At 44.0% G+C, this 17,216-nt stretch overlaps 1 protein-coding gene across 5 annotated transcripts; it reads right to left on the reverse strand.

Annotated features, from left to right (window-relative positions):
* Positions 1-248: 248 nt before the first annotated feature.
* On the reverse strand, positions 249-15,682 carry LOC139579083 (tudor domain-containing protein 7B-like). 5 transcript variants are annotated; one of them, XM_071407333.1, is made up of 20 exons: positions 15,569-15,682; positions 14,554-14,762; positions 14,073-14,220; positions 13,570-13,807; positions 13,298-13,350; positions 12,769-12,992; positions 11,799-12,566; positions 11,450-11,586; positions 10,989-11,178; positions 10,153-10,264; positions 9,566-9,771; positions 7,557-7,691; positions 7,350-7,433; positions 7,024-7,158; positions 6,755-6,859; positions 4,856-5,269; positions 2,122-2,243; positions 1,694-1,854; positions 1,329-1,450; positions 249-1,072 (listed from the first exon to the last, which is right to left on the reverse strand). In XM_071407333.1, the coding sequence occupies exons 2-20, from the start codon at positions 14,752-14,754 to the stop codon at positions 974-976; spliced, it is 3,654 nt and encodes a 1,217-aa protein (XP_071263434.1). In that variant the 5' UTR covers positions 14,755-14,762; positions 15,569-15,682; the 3' UTR covers positions 249-973. The 5 variants fall into 5 exon arrangements, with proteins under 5 accessions (XP_071263434.1, XP_071263433.1, XP_071263432.1 ...); XM_071407332.1 differs by having other exon boundaries at positions 12,769-13,010; XM_071407331.1 differs by having other exon boundaries at positions 13,298-13,380.
* Between the last annotated feature and the right edge of the window lie 1,534 nt (positions 15,683-17,216).

The following is a 17,216-nucleotide window of genomic DNA, read 5'->3' on the forward strand; positions in this document are numbered from 1 at the left end:
GGACATCAAATGATACAAGCGCCATTTACGTTACCAGTAGTAGACATTACCGGTGCATCAGAACAGCAGCAAAAACAATAGTGCGTTTTCATCGTAAAGAATAAAAACCTTTGTCTTTGAATACCATTTCGTATATTGTTTTAATTCAACTAAATTCATAACATAACTCTCCTTTCATATTCCACTCACGGTATAAACAGCTTAGTAGCTGTTATTGGTAATGAATATTACAATATATAACAAAGTTGTGCTTTTTAATGAACAATTTATTCAGCCAAATCTACATTAATCCATTTGAGCCATTTCCTTCAAAAGTAAAGTTAGTACTGTGGGATATTACACACAAAAAGCAAAATAAGTGTGAAAGTCAAATTTCACGCATTTCAAAAGTCAAGGTATTGAACAACGAATTACATACAATTGACTGAAATATAAACTTAAATAATAATTTAAGTAAAAGGCAAACAAATCACAAGTTAGAAGGACAAACGGCAAGACCAAAAGTTGGCGCTGAATAATAACTAAATCAGTAAAGAACTTTCTACACAAAGTATTTGATAGATTGAAACTGAACGATAAAGGACACTTTTTTTATATTACACTTGAACAACATACCCTGCTAAGGTGATTGATGGGGTGGGTACTGTTGTTTAATCCCTTTCTCTGTATACACACACACAACACTGCAAATAGATTCGTCCCCCCATACGATAAGAAAAATCACAGTTCTATGCTTCACACAGTGCTAAGCTAATAGACCGAGCGCCTGCATAAATGCAGGCTACCCAATGACCTGAGACACTCTGGAAGATCTTTGTGACCTGTGGAATAAGTGAACGGGATACCAACAGTTATATGCTACAGCCAGTGGTGTGCATCATTTCAGCATATGTGATAGATTCTGGCAGAGTTCTACCTGTGTGGTATAAGGATACCTCAACAGTCTTATGTGGTCTGTCTGTCCAGTCCGGTTCTACGCGGCGGTACTCTGTTCCTCTGGGAAGTCAGCCATGATGTTGTGGACCCAGATGTCTGTCTCCTCCCGAGAAGTGTCCACCAGGTACACTATCACCTTGGAGCACAACGGAAATAAGCCAGTGTTTGCATTCAAAATGGCACCCGATTCCCTATGTAGTGCACTGCTTTTGACCAGGGCCCATGGGGGCTCTGGTTGTCTGAAACGGGCACTGGTCAAAAGCAGCGCACTATGTAAGGAATAGGGTGCCATTTCAGAGGCAACCAGTGACTGTTTTCCTTTTTGAAATTTATGTTGCTACTGGCTATATGTATTTTTTATAATTCTCAAATAAATTCAATAAATCAATCACCTTCCTGTCCCAGGGAAGCTCCGCCTCCACCACACACTCCACCTGGGCCACCAGGGGCTTCTTCTCTACGTGGTTCCGGAACACAATGGACGCCGCCTCCGACCACACACACTGCTCCACACCTGGGGAGGGAAGAGGGGTTATTTGATTTTATTAAATCTTTATTTATCCAGGTTTGTCTGATTGTCTTTTTTTTGTTTGTGTTTTTTGCAAGAAGTGTTCAAGATAGCAGATGTTAGAGGTCAACATGATAGAAATACACTTTTGATAAACTACAAGTCACCAGTCAGACTATTCCAACAGAATTGCATGTCCTCGACACACATTCATTATATGCACAGTATTACCCATTGTCCAGTACTCACCAGCCAGTTGTGCAGTGATTCCCTGGAAGGGCAGCTGTCTGAACGACTCGATGAGGGGCTGGAGCAGGGTGCAGCTAACCAGTTCGTGTTTACCATAGTCCAGCTCGTACACAGACACCAGGCCACTGGACAGAACCCTACTCACCAGCACACGGTGCCAACTGTGGGCACAGAGAGAGGTCAGAGGTTATACACAGACCCCAGGCGGTTGGAGAGAACACCCTTGACCAACAGAGTCAACTACGAGGGAAAAGGGTGAACGAAACATTCATGCATTTATTTGACACATTTCAAGTTGATATAGTTGCCTCAGCCATGTGAAAACAACACAAAACCCATAAATCATCTAGGACTAAAAACACGATGAAGTCAACCTTTGTATAAAACCAAAACTGTGGAGGCCTCCAAAACTTAATCTGTCCACTCACTTATGGTCCACCTTGGCGGCGTAGACCTCTCCTTTCTGTACATCTCCGGGCCCCGGCGTCTCCTCCCTCTGGTTGTAGTAAAGGACCATCTCTCCCATCAGCACCACCAGCTTGTACAGGTCCTGAGTTTGATTTGACACATTTCAAATATACTGAACACAACATGCAAGAGTTACAGTTCATATAAGGAAAATCAGTCAATTTAAATAAATTAATTAGGCCCTAATCTATGGATTTCGCATGACTAGGAATACAGATATGCATTGATTGGTCAGATGCCTAAAAAAAAAAAAAAAAAAAGGGCCTCAGGATCTCGTCACAGTATTTTTGTGCATTCAAATTGCCATGGATAAAATGCAATTGTGTTCGTTGTCCCTGCCCATACTATAACCCCACCATGGGGTACTCTGTTCACAACATTATCAGAAAACCGCTCGCCCCCACACCACACACGTGGTCTGCGGTTGTGAGGCCGGTTGGACGTACTGCCAAATTCTCTAAAACAACATTTGAGGCAGCTTATGGTAGAGAAACTAAAATTAAATTCCCTAGTAACAGCACCAGAGAATTCCTGCAGTCAGTGTGCCAATTGCACGTTCCCTCAAAACTTGACACTTCTGTGGCATTGTGTTGTGACAAAACTGCACCTTTTAGAGTGGCCTTTCATTGTCCCCATGAACAAGGTGGACCTGTGTAATGATCATGCTGTTTAAATCAGCTTCTTGATATGCCACCTCTGTCAGGTAGATTATCATGGCAAAGGAGAAAGGCTCACTAACAGGGATGTAAACAAATTTGTGCACAAAATTTGAGAGAAGTAAGCTTTTTTTTGCGTATGCAACATTTCTGGGATCTTATTTCAGCTCATGAAACATGGGACCAACACTTTACATGTTGCGTATATATTTTGTTCAGTGTACATAGTTGCCTCAGCCATGCAGGTTTATTCTGGATAAAAAAAGCGGCTTAGGTGTTGAGCGTGTCAGGGGGGGGGCGTGGTCTGCCTGGCTGACATTTTCTAACATTTGTCCATGGAGTGGAGACATTTTTGCAGTTTTAAAGCAAATTTCCTGCAATTCTATACATTTTTCCATGCAGCTGAGAGAAATATTGCAGTTTACTACAAATTTCATGCAATTATACATATTCTGCCACAGAGCTAAAATATTTTTTTGGCTGTTTTAAAGCTAATTACCTGTAATTCAAAAAGAAAAATCATGGCTAATATGGTGTTCATTTGGACAAACAAAATATATACAGCTATATTCATTGTTGTTTTAACTTTCAATTCTCCCTGTCTAGCTTTTATTTAGGGGATTGTCAGTACTCAAAGATTATATCCCCCAAAAATATATAGCACCATTATCTTTTCTACATACTTTGTGGTTTTAGTCGTCTTAGTTCACACTGAAAGCAATATTTTTTTTACAGTTTGCACTTCGGGCGGCCCTCCCGAGGATTTCATTGGCAGAGAAATCCCTGTCACGCGAGTTCAACAATACAGACACACATGATCACCAAGACCAAACAAAATCAATGTCTAAAGACTAAGCTACTCCATTAACCTCTCTTGGGTAGGGGGCAGTATTTTCACATCCGGATGAAAAGCGTGCCCAAAGTAAACGGCCTGTTACTCAGGCACAGAAGCTAGGATATGCATATAAAATCGGTAGATTTGGATAGAAAACACTCTAAAGTTTCTGAAACTGTTAAAATTATGTCTGTGAGTATAACAGAACTGATATGGCAGGCGAAACCCCGAGGACAAACCATCCCCCCCAAAATTAAAGAAATTCAGCCTACCACTGTTTTCAATGGCTGTCACTTTTATTTTAAGGCGAAATCCTCCCAGATTGCAGTTCCTACGACTTCCACTAGATGTCAACAGTCTTTAGAAAGAGTTTCATGCTGGTTTTTGGAAAAATTAGCCAGAAATTGTAGTTTTTCTAGGTGGCTCCCATTTTGGCGGTAGTGTTTCCAAGCGCGTTCTTTGGTATTTTTCTCCGGTAAAGACAATAACAATTCTCCGTCTTAAATTTCATCGTTTATTAACGTATTAGGGTACCTAAGGTTTGATTATAAACGTTGTTTGACTTGTTTGGAAAAGTTTATTAGTAACGTTTGAGATTAATTTTGTATGCATTTTGATGGAGGGAAACTGGGTGGATTATTGACTGAAGCGCGCCAGCTTTTTTAGTTTTTATGTATATAAAGGACATTATCGAACAAAAGGACCATTTGTGATATAACTGGGACCTTTTGGAGTGCCAACAGAAGAAGATCAAAGGTAAGGCATTTATTATATCGCTATTTCTGACTTTCGTGGCGCACCTGCCTGGTTGAAATATGTTTTTCATGCTTTTGTATGCGGGGCGCTGTCCTCAGATAATCGCACAGTGTGCTTTCGCCGTAAAGCCCTTTTGAAATCTGACACAGCGGCTGGATTAACAAGAAGTTAAGCTTTATTTTGATGTATTACACTTGTGATTTTATGAAAGTTAAATATTTATAATTCTGTAATTTGAATTTCGCGCTCTGCAATTTTACCGGATGTTGGCCAGGTGGGACGCTATCGTCCCACTTGCCCATAAGAAGTTAACCATTTCTCTGCAGAATCCCAAATGGCACCCTTTTCCTTACATAGTGTGCTACTTTTGTGCAAATGTAGTGCACCATGTAGGGAATAGGGTGCCATTTGGGATGCAGCCCTTGGCAGCTCTCTTGAACTGGTTACCTGCCATGGCTGCAGCACAAAGTGTCCCGGGTGACAGGCCACAGACACGTAGACGTCCATGTTCTGGCCCGCCTGGGGAAGCTCCAAGAGAGGGGGCAGCACCAGCTGCTTCTCTCCCCAAGCGGAGGTGACCAAAGTGGGGTTTGAGGTGTCCCCGGCACCATCCAGAGGGCTGGGGGTGTTGGTGGAGACAGGGATAGGGCTGCAGGCTGGGCTGTCGAGGGTAAGCTGATCCACCATGTTGGTGACCACGGTGTCGAGGAAACTGGGGGTAGGGAGGCCGTCCTTCTGGGGTCCGGGTTGCTTCCATAGGTCAGAGGTCGCCATCTGGTGGTTAACACTGTTGGTGACATCCTGGGAGTCAGAGGTAAACAGGTAGATGTGCACCAGCTTGGTCTCGTCCAGCGTCGAGATCTATAGAAAAGGAGAGGGTTGAAAATTTCTTGGAGATGGACATGACATAGGAGAATCAATAACATTTAATTCTAAAGTTCAGCTTGGAGAGCTACAGCGCAAAGGAGAGTTAGAAAGCTTGAAGATCTAATAGTACAGAAGGAAAATCAATCGTTCATTTTATGAAGCTTTTTCCTTTACAAAGTGCTTTTATATATAGGTGAAGAGAGGGTTAAAAATCAGTCCAAGTTAGAGCCTTTCATGTCCATTTTTATTTTATTTTATGCTTCACAAGTTCGACATTCCAATGTGCCTACTTTCAGTTTGTAGCTTCTGAAAGCTATGCTAATGAGGACAACTCTGTGCCAAAATTCTTTCATTTCGGCAGCTGTGGATCACACCTGCTTCTAATGTCTCATCAACTCTCGTCTGTCTATGCGTCAATTTTTCAAGCATTATATATTGCTGCTCGAGGCAAGCAAATTCAATAGTTCTTTGTTTAAAAGTGTGCCGACTGCAGTTTCCTCCCAAAATACATTCTGAACATTCTGTTCAGCTAGCCGTTACCACACCTGCAGTACAAAAACAGTTGATACAGAGCATTCGGGAAGTATTCAGACCGCTTCACTTTTTGTTACGTTACAGCCTTATTATAAAATTGATTAAATAGTAGCTGTTTTTCCCTGAATCTACACACAATACCCCATAATGACACATCAAAAACACTTTTTTATTTTATTTTGAAATACTGAAGACTGGCTTCTGTCTGGCCACTTTATGATAAAGGCCTGATTGATAGAGTACTGCAGAGATGAGAACCTTCCAGAAGGACAACCCAATCCCCACAGAGGAACTCTAGAGCTTTGTCAGAGTGACCATTGGATTCTTGGTCACCTCACTGACCAAGGCCCTTCTCCCCCAATTGCTCAGTTTGGCTGGGCGGACAGATCTAGGAAGAGTCTTGGTGGTTCCAAACTTCTTCCATTGAAGGATGATGGAGGCCACTGTGTTCTTGGGGACATTCAATGCCTCGACACGATCCTGTCTCGGAGCGCTACGGACAATTCCTTCGACCTCATGGCTTAGTTTTTGCTCTGTTATGCACGGTCAACTGTGGGACCTCATATAGACAAGTGTGTGCCTTTCCAAATCATGTCCAATCAATTTAATTTACCACAGGTGTACTCCAATCAAGTTGTAGAAACATCTCAAGGATGATCAATGGAAACAGGATGCACCTGAACTCAATGTCAAGTCTCATAGCAAAGCATCTGAATACTTATGTAAATAAGGTGTGTATTTTTTAAATAAATTTGCACACAGAAAAACTGTTTTCGCTTTATCATTATGGGATATTGTGTGTAGATTGATGAGGGAAAAAAACAATTTAATCCATTTTTGAATAAGGCTGTAATGTAACAAAATGTGGACAAAGTGAAGGGATCTGAATACTTTCCGAATGCACTGTATATACTTTAATTGGATCTGTGTTTGTGATTGACGTACCTTCATGCTACAGTCCATAGAGTTGAGTACAGCACCTCTAAGCCAGAGAACAGCCTCAGGAGTCCAGACCCCCACCTCCAGCTCTGCCAGACAACACTTGATCGCCTAGGAAGAGAGTAGTATACTTTAGTATCGCATAGGGACATTTGCTTGCGTCAAAGTACAGGAACGCATGGTGTACAGATAACCTATCGCAAATTGTACATCAGACAACAGGAGACAACACAAGGGATCAATCATCAATAAAGCCAGGGGTCTTTCCGTCCGACCTGTGGTGGGATGACCATGAGCTCGTGCAGGAACGGAGGAGGGATCTCTCTCAGCTCTATGACCTCTACAGAGGCCGGGACTCCCAGGTCCACAAATTTGATATCTAGCACTCTGCTACCATGGAGGTTGGTGATCTGACAGGGATACACAGACATACTGTTTGGTAAAAGCAAGCATAGCACAGAATATAACAAAGGAGAGAATTGGTTTGAAATGCATTAGATTTCACTATTCATTTATTTTGGGGTGAAAAGATGTATTGTCAAAGAACATCCCATTGGGATAAGTGTTCCTTCCATGTAGTTTATTCTCTACAGTCTCCTACCTCTACTCTGGACCACCTTCCTTTGTACCGGGCCAGGCAGCACTTCCCACAGAACGGAATGGACACCAGAGACTCTGACGTCACCTGGCAAAGAGACGATCAACAACATATTGTAAATCCCATTACATTATTAGGCTATATGTGTGTAACAGCAATTTGCCCCCCCAAAAAAAGAATGGTGTGACTATCCTAACTGTCTTCATGTACCTGGGTTATGAAGAAGGCCTCGATCTTATCCAGGATCTCGTTGAGCTTGACCCGACCTCGGGAGGGCAGCTGGCAGAAGATGGTTCCGTCAGAACACACGTTGGTCACAGACACATTCATATAGGTACTGTTGACCTGGAGGAGAAACCAGACACATTGATATAAACTCAGCAAAAAAAGAAACATCCCTTTTTCAGGACCTTGTCTTTGAAAGATAATTCATAAAAATCCAAATAACTTCACATTTCTTCATTGTAAAGGGTTCAAACACTGTTCCCCATGCTTGTTCAATGAACCATCAACAATTAATGAACATGCACCTGTGGAACAGTCATTAAGACACTAACAGCTTACAGACAGTAGGCAATTAAGGTCACAGTTATAAAAACTTAGAACACTAAAGAGGCCTTTCTACTAACTCGGAAAAACACCAAAAGAAAGATGCCCAGGGTCCCTGCGTGAACGTGCCATAGGCATGCTGTAAGGAGGCATGAGGACTGCAGATGTGGCCAGGGCAATAAATTGCAATGTCCGTACTGTGAGACGCCTAAGACAGCGCTACAGAACGGATAGCTGATCGTCCTCGGAGTGGCAGACCACGTGTAACGACACCTGCACAGGATCGGTACATTCGAACATCACACCTGTGGGACAGGTACAGGATGGCAACAACTGCTCGAGTTACACCAGGAACGCACAATCCCTCCATCAGTGCTCAGACTGTCCGCAATAGGCTGGACTGAGGGCTTGTAAGCCTGTTGTAAGGCAGGACCTCACCAGACATCACCGGCAACGTCGCTTATGGGCACAAACCCACCGTCGCTGGACCAGACAAGACTGGCAAAAAGTGCTCTTCTCTGACGAGTCGCGGGTTTGTCTCACCAGGGGTGATGGTCGGATTTGTGTTTATCGTCAAAGAAATGAGCGTTACACCGAGGCCTGTACTCTGGAGCGGGATCGATTTGGAGGTGGAGGGTCCGTCATGGTCTGGGGCGGTGTGTCACAGCATCATCGGACTGAGCTTGTTGTCATTGCAGGCAATCTCAACGCAGTGCATTACAGGGAAGACATCCTCCTCCCTCATGTGGTACCCTTCCTGCAGGCTCATCCTGACATGACCCTCCAGCATGATAATGCCACTAGCCATACTGCTCGTTCTGTGCGTGATTTCCTGCAAGACAGGAATGTCAGGGTTCTGCCATGGCCAGCGAAGAGCCCGGATCTCAATCCCATTGAGCACGTCTGGGACCTGTTGGATCGGAGGGTGAGGGCTATGGCCATTCCCCCCCAGAAGTGTCTGGGAACTTGCAGGTGCCTTGGTGGAAGAGTTTGGTAACATCTCACAACAAGAACTGGCAAATCTGGTGCAGTCCATGAGGAGGAGATGCATTGCAGTACTTAATGCAGCTGGTGGCCACACCAGATACTGACTGTTACTTTTGACCCCTTTGTTCTGGGACACATTATTCAATTTCTGTTAGTCTGTGGAACTTGTTCAGTTTATGTCTCAGTTGTTGAATCTTGTTATGTTCATACAAATATTTACACATGTTAAATATTTACACGTTTGCTGAAAATAAACACAGTTGACAGTGAGAGGACGTTTCTTTTTTGCTGAGTTTAGGTACTGTTGACCTGGAGGAGAAACCACAGACGCATTCAAACTCCATACTTAAGAAATAAGGGACAACATGGCACTACGTATTCATGAACGCCTAACTGAGAATAAACCCTCATTACAGTGAGATTGAGGTAGATTACTTAACACGGCAAGAGAAAACAGGATGGGTACGCATGCATTTCAGATGGACGAAGGACAGAACACAATATTGCATGTGCTACCTACTGCCGGTGTGCCATAGAACAAGGCCATTAACCCGGAAATGTGCCCCAGTCCAAGGCTGACCCTGTGCTGCTCCCAGCATGCCATCTGTGCGCATCCTTTCCATGCAAATTGATCAAATGTGCATTGAAAGGAAAAATGGATACTCTAGAAAACCTATAACAACCTGTAAAGGGTTCTCCATGGCCTTGTCCTGCAGAGCCTTGAGGCATACAGCGTTGATGTTGACCTCATCATCGTGCGACGTGTCGTAGAGCACCACCTGGGGCGGGTCAGCGTCGTGCTGCAGCAGCTCCACCAGGAGGATCTTACCTACGGCCAGGGACTCCAGCGTTTGCAGCACAGAGAGCTCCGAGCTGAACTGCTCCAGACCTACACACAGAGAGGGAGACGCAGAGAGGGAGATGCAGAGAGGGAGAAAGATGGTGACAGCAGCGTGAGGGAGAGCGAGAAAAGAGCGAGAAAGATGGGAGAGAAAGAGAGATGGAAAAAGAGCGAGAGCGATTAAAATGAACCTCTTGCTCCATATTACGACCCCGAGGTACTTAGATCTGAGAGGATCCCTAAAGGACAAAGACAGCAGATTAAACACACCAGAACGTGGAATACCACTAACTGTAGTGACATGTGTAAATGAACATTACATTTAGCTAACTGCTTGTATTCTCCATCACACAAACTAATTATTTTCATGGACACACTATAGTTGCGATGCTCAGAAGAGATGGGGAAATGGGAGTTGAACTTGGTTACCAGCTAGTGTACAGGTAGTCGCCTGGAAGGGCAGCTTGAGGAAGTCTTTCTGCAGCTCCAGTAGTTTGGTTCTACTGAGGACCTCAGAGAAGCCATGGTCCACGTAGTACACCTGTAGAGCAACAACAACACAGTCTGGTTATAAACAGGGCCTTGAACTTTCTGTGGACTGAAAACATACAAGGTACAGTCTTCTAGTAGTACACCTGCACGGCTGGTTACTGGGCTAGTGGTCCACTTAAAACACCTGAGGGTCGACAAATCTGGTTAAACACAGGGCCATGTAGGTGATGTGGACTGGACACCTGTAACTAAGTCTAGCATAGGAATGGCCAATAAAACATCCTCATTATTTCCTGCTTCTCATGATTATTATTTTTCACACTATACTTTAAAATCCAACTAGAGTTGGCAGAAAAGTATCCTCATGAGGCCCTTCTAACCCACTACCACACACTTCTCTTTCTACTGCATTTAAATGTTTTATTTTACCTTTATTTAACTAGGCAAGTCAGTTAAGAACAAATTCTTATTTTCAATTACGGCCTAGGAATAGTGGGTTAACTGCCTTGTTCAGGGGCAGAACTACCGATTTGTACCTTGTCAGCTCGGGGATTTGATCTTGCAACCTTTCGGTTACTAGTCCAACGCTCTAACCACTAGGCCAATGTTTGTTCAACTTTTCACCACCTAATCGTGTTTTGGCTCAGTTCCCTGCAGCGCTTCACAAACATATAGGGGAGATTTCCTAGACACCGGTTAAGCCTAGTTCTGGACTAAACAGAACTTTCAATGGAGATTCTCCATTGAGCTTGCCTCTCCAAGACTGTCCTTACCTTGACTTTGTCGGTCATGACCTCACAGACCTGGGCCCTGACGACCTCCTCGCCCACCTCCACTTTGACGGCCGCCAGTTCACCAGTCGAGGGGAAGGGGAGGAGCCTCTGAGCGCTGAGCTGGCTGTAGACGGTACTCATGGATTCCTCCATTGTCTCCAGGGCCTGAGAGTAGCCCTCGCCTATGTACCTGAGTAAGAAGAGGGAAATTCCCAACATTTTCAGGTTTTTCTGAAATCCAGGTTGGAGGATTTCCAGAAGCAGCAGGAAATATTGCAGGGGAGGGAATCTTCTAAACAGGAAATTAGAGGCTTAAGGCTGCAAAATGCCCTGAAAAGTTAATGAAATGCCCCCGAAATTGCAATGTCGAAGACATACATTTTTTGTTTTTTTTAAGTCCCCTTAAATTTGACCAGCAATTTCTCAAAATAAATAGTAAAATGACCAAAGAAATAAGCTACCTGAGGATGACCTGGTCGGTGCTGCTTGCCTCCACCACCAGCACTGAGGGGAACTCCTCCTTGGGGAGCAGCAGAGGAGGAACCATGGGGGTGCTGTTGAGCTTATAACCCGACGGAGAAGACGGGGTGCTGCTCACCTGCATGTCCAAACAACACACCTTATTACAGTTGTCCCAATGTGTTCTCCACCAGTTTCTTCTATTGGACCCGGCACATGTTGTTTGGGAGGGAATCAATTTCAAGAGTCGATTCCCGAATCGAGGAATCAGAAATGACTCCGATATATGATCTCCCGAATAAACAATTAATAAATGAAATAACATTTCTGGAGTGGAACAGGCAGCCCTACCTTGGCCTTGTACTCGGCGGTGGGGCCGTAGAGGATGGCCTTCTTCTTGTTGTCGGACATGGGGTACTCCATGGTGCAGATGTCTAGTAAGAGAGACAGGTTGGCCAGGATGTCCTCTGGGAAGGGGACCTTGAAGGTCTCCTGGTAGAGCTTGGGGAGGGCGTGGGCCCACAGGCCATGGCTGTATTTAGACAGCAGCTCCTTCAGTCTGAGGCGCGCCTCCGCAGGGATGCTCACCGCTGTAGGGGAGAGGGGGATTGGGGTGGTGGGGGTAGGGGTAGGGGAGGCCAACCATGTGGGGGAGGTGAGGAAGGGAGGAGTAGGGGAGGTGGGAGTAGGGGAGGTGGGGTTAGTTGTTGGCTTCCATGAGGGCGAGGTGGAAGTAGGCGAGGGTCTCCACAAATTACAGGTGGGCATAGGGAGTAGGTGGGAAGGAGAGGGCTTCCACAAGGTAGAGGGGGCAGTTGGAGAGGTGGGGGTATGGGTCGGGGAGTGCTTCGAAGAGGGGGCCGGTGGAGTGGGCAAGGTCTGACTCTGGTTCAAGGAGGGGTTCCTCGGTGAGAAGAATAGAGGGGCCAGTTTCACTGGGTTGGCAGTGACTGGTTTGACTGGAGCGGTAGTGATGGGTTTGGCTAGGAGGGTTGTGGCTGGTTTTACTGTATAAGGAGCCGTTGGAGGTTTGACTGGTGAGAGAGCAGGGCTGGGGGGTTTGGGCTGAGGGGGGTAGACCAGCCTATCTGCTCGATTGGTACTAACAGGCTTCTCAACCTGAAACACAAAGTGTCACTTGATGCATCAAAGTGAATTTTTAAAGTACATAAAACACTACAGTAAAACAGTGCGACTTTCTAATGTTCTGTAAATATGTGGGGGGAAAATGAGTGGTAACTATTCTATCATCTCAAAAAAATTCATTTTGTTGCTGATAGAAGGGAAACAAAGATAATATGATTTTCCACTAGATACTTACTGAGCAGATGTGTGTCCAGTTCTCCAGGTCTATGACTGCTTGGCCAGGTAGGTCCTGTTTGTGCATGTCCCGGTACACAGAGGGCAGCTTGGAGAGCCACAGACCACTGCAGTACTTCTTCAGCACCTCAGAGATCTGACTCTGCACCACCTGGGGGTTGTAGCCTCCCGGCTGAAAGGCTTTGGGCGTCGGAAGAGAGACGTTACTGATGGTAATGGCGAGAGCTGGGAAACTGGAGAGAGCTGGGAAATAGGATGAAACGATGGCATGTTATTAATACATAGTATACCAGCTACAGTCATGTTCAGTAGGGTGAAAACGTTTTCAAATGTTTTGTACAGTAACACTACCACCACTAAAGTGTTCAGAGGACACTAACCAGATGCCCTCTAGAGGGAGACATAGCATAGACTTCCTAGGAGAAATACTCTTAGTCTGGGATTTCAGACAAAATCTCCACTATGAATCTGCTGTCATGCAATTAGCCAAATCTCCAACTGGAGAAAGGTGGGTCCCACTTGAGACTTACCAGGAGCTTTTTGGGTGGTAATTGAAATGTGATGGTTGACTTCTTTCACCAGTCTAGAAGAAAAGGTACATTTCTTGACTGGTCTGAAGAAAGATAGAGGGATAGTAACATCTGGTGGTACTATTTGAATGCAGAGAAGACATTTGTCAATAACATTACATAAAATGACATTGAAAACGGTATAACGTCACAAACCACCTACACCTTACACATTGGTGTGTGTTAATGCCCTCCACACCTCTCATACTAAAGCATGTGTTCCTTCCACTCACCTCTCACTCGGTTTCACCTGAGTGATGGACTCCCTGTTCTGACTCTGCGGTGCCGGAGCAGGGGGGTTGGCCCGCTCGTCATGCTGGCTGTACATCTTCCTGATGTCTCCCCCAGCACTGAAGCCTCCACAGGTGTTGTAGCTTCGTGGCCGTGAGGGTCCCATGGAGGTGTAAGGCTGGCTCCAGCCAGAGCGCACTTGAGCACGGTCGGGCTGACGCAGGGACGTCCGAGGCTTCTCTGGAGATGAGGGGAGAGATGGAAGAGGTAGATGTCAGTGATGATAGCATCCTGCTTCACTTTTTCACTCACTGATTTGATTCATATGTGCAAAGAATCAGGAGTGAGAGGAATACAATTTTGGTCTGAAAGGCCCTTATACTTAACTTTTTGTTGAAATTCAAGTTCTCAAAGGAATAGTAAACTGGGCCATCGAGGAAAGACACATTCAGAAAAGAGCCATTCTCAGATGACACAGACTGGGACAAGGACAGACGAGACCTACCATAGAACACAAAATTTGAAGCCAATTTCGACCTCATCCGACAGTTCAGCATCTGGGATCTGCCAGGTGCCCGCTTGCTGGACTTCTGACGGGCGACCAGCTGAGCGATGTGGGCCGTTTCTTGACAGACTGCAGCAAAGCACATTATCTACAGGAGAAATATAGAGAGTACAAGCTCATACAAAGTGACACATATTGGCTTAAAACCTCAATCTGACTAGCTCAACTCTCCTCAAACTCCAAATATGTCCTTCCTCCTGAAATGTGCACGTCTTCACTTTCCTTCATAGATTTAAAAGGAAAGTGGCCAATAGAAAAGGAACCGGCTGGTATAATTGATATGCTGCTTGCTCCTGCGGGGCACAGGCAGATTTCACACCTAGTCGGCTCGGGGATTCAAACCAGCGACCTTTCGGTTACTGGCCCAGTGCTTTTAATCACTAGGCTACCAGCCGCCCGTTTATTTGGAGGTAGGCCTTACCTCCCCCATGCGATTCTCTATCCTGACCACGGAGGGGATACTGCGGAGGAAGCACTCCAGTGATGGGTAACCCATCTTTCGGTCAGGGATGAACTCCCCCGTCAGCGACCTGTATTCCCCCTGCAACCGCGTGATGGACACCCCGTTCTTATTGGCCTGGAGGACAGCCCGGAGCATCTTCTTCATCAGATCGTCAGACATCCTGACACCTGGTCAGGAACATAATGAAGACTGCTGTCAGTGTCAACCCAAAATTAGTCCCGTTAACTACTTTGTATTGCAGCGCCATTTTGTTCCTTCTTAAATACAAATAAACAAATGGAGCCAACTTAAATGATGACTAGAATGAATGTCCAATCATTGCGCTAGATAGTCAAGTCAGTTATGTTCTACAGTCACCAAACACACAATTATACACACTTACCAAGGCCTCAACTACTGAGACATATGCTAGCAAACTTAAATACTTGAGCTACGGATAAGTTACCGTTGCCTAGATATAACCAACTCAACTAGCTAGCTATACGGTTGCCCACTTAGGCTACAGCTTCCCAGTGTTTGTTGTTAGCCAACTAAACAAAAGTACAGACTGCAGCAGAGATGTTTAGAGAGGTTACAAAAGTTTGCTTCGATTGTAGGTTGAACTGGATGAATAACGTTAGTGTGGCACTTGTCATGCGAGGCCGCCGATCTTTGGGCGGTCAAACATGTTTTTCAAAGTAACTTTTCCTATAAACATCCATTGTCCTGAGCTACTGTGTATCCAATGTCAGTCCTTGCACTATAATACTGTCTACGAATATGCTATAGTGCCTTAACGTTGTTGGCTAAAACATGATAGCTAGCTAGCCAACGTCTGCTAACGTTAACTAGCTTTAGCTGGCAAGTTCACTGGAAGTTATTGTAACGAAAGTATCCAGGCTTCAAACTAACGTTAGCTACATGGATATTATTAAAAGTCCAAGGACGTATAATACTTTCTATTTCATATTGGCTGATTAGCAATACTGATTACCTGGGACTGTTATTAGCTTCAATCAATTAACAATCTTTGCTGGGTCACTGCCTCCTCAGAACTGTTTTCTAATTAACGTTCGCGTGCGGGTCGCACACGTGCCCTCAAGTTCAGGTGGTTAATGTAATAATTATTAGTAATCACCGCAGCGTTTAGTAAATATGTGATTTATTTTATTGTAAGACATTTACATAAATGTAATTATTTATTTTCAAGTCAAAGATACTCAATTACAATCATTGATGCAACCATATTGAAATACACTTGACTGTGGCCTATATCCAGTACATGTGGCATACTATAGCTGGGGGTGCAGATTTTTTGTTGTTGTTGTTGCAGGTGCTGAATACTTCTATATCAGTCTGCTAATACATGACTAGTAAAGGCCCAGCGCCCTACTTTTGTGATGTTTTTTTTTTTAACTATGTGAAAACTTAAATGGTCTATTCATTCCTTTTCGTAGACACTCTTATCCAGAGCAACTTACAGTAGTGAGTGCATACATTTTCATACTGGTCCCCCATGGGATTCAAACCCACAACACTAGCATCGCCAGCGCCATGCTCTACCAACTGAGCCACATTATCACAAACCACTTGATGTCTCAATGTACTCAATTACTGTATTGTACATTGTTTTTCTTCATGGTGATGGAAAGTCTACAGGTACAAACCTAGATGAATATTATTCATATATTTTTTTTTAAATAACGTTTATTTAACTAGGCAAGTCCGTTAAGAACAAATTCTTATTTACAATGACAGCCTACACCGACCAAACCGGGCTAATTGTGCGCTGCTCTATGGGACTCCCAATCACAGCCGGTTGTGATACAGCCTGGAATCGAACCAGGGTGTCTGTAATGACGCCTCAAGCATTGAGATGCAGTGCATTAGACCGTTGCGCTACTCTGAATGACCAGCCTATGTACAATACAGCAATGTACATTTACCTTAAGTGGTTTGTAAGGATGGTAAATTAATACTGCATAAAAAGGCGTTGTTTTCCATGTCATTTAATCAATAAAAATATTTAATTTGATGTGAATGTTTTGTGTCTTTGCCCATAACTTTGCACCTTTAATGTGAGGACATGGTTTTGTTCTTTCTGTATCCCATTAGAATGACTATTGAATCCTGCAAGATACTGTTCATAATTATACAACTAGTTTTTTTGCCAAAGCAGAGATGCTGATTTTTTTTTTGTTGCTTGAGCTACAGACATCTATATTGGTCTGCTAATACTAGTAAAGGCCCAGTGCAATACTTTTGTGAGAAGAAAAATGAATTTAAAAAAAATACCTTTTTTAAATGTATATACATTACAAGTGAAAAGTTTGGATACACCTACTCAGTGAATAGGTTTTCTTTATTTTTACAATGTTCTACATTGTAGAATAATAGTGAAGACATCAAAACTATGAAGTAACACATATGGAATCATTTACGAACCACTTTTTTTTTTAACAAATAAAAATATATTTTATATTTGAGATTCTTCAAGGTAGCCACCATTTGCCTTGATGACAGCTTTGCATACTCGTGTCATTCTCTCAACCAGCTTCACCTGGAATGCTTTTCCAACATTCTTGATGGAGTTCACACATATGCTGAGCACTTGTTGGCTGCTTCCCCTTCACTCTGCGGTC

Source organism: Salvelinus alpinus, chromosome 6, assembly GCF_045679555.1.
Source record: "Salvelinus alpinus chromosome 6, SLU_Salpinus.1, whole genome shotgun sequence".
Taxonomy (NCBI): domain Eukaryota; kingdom Metazoa; phylum Chordata; class Actinopteri; order Salmoniformes; family Salmonidae; genus Salvelinus; species Salvelinus alpinus.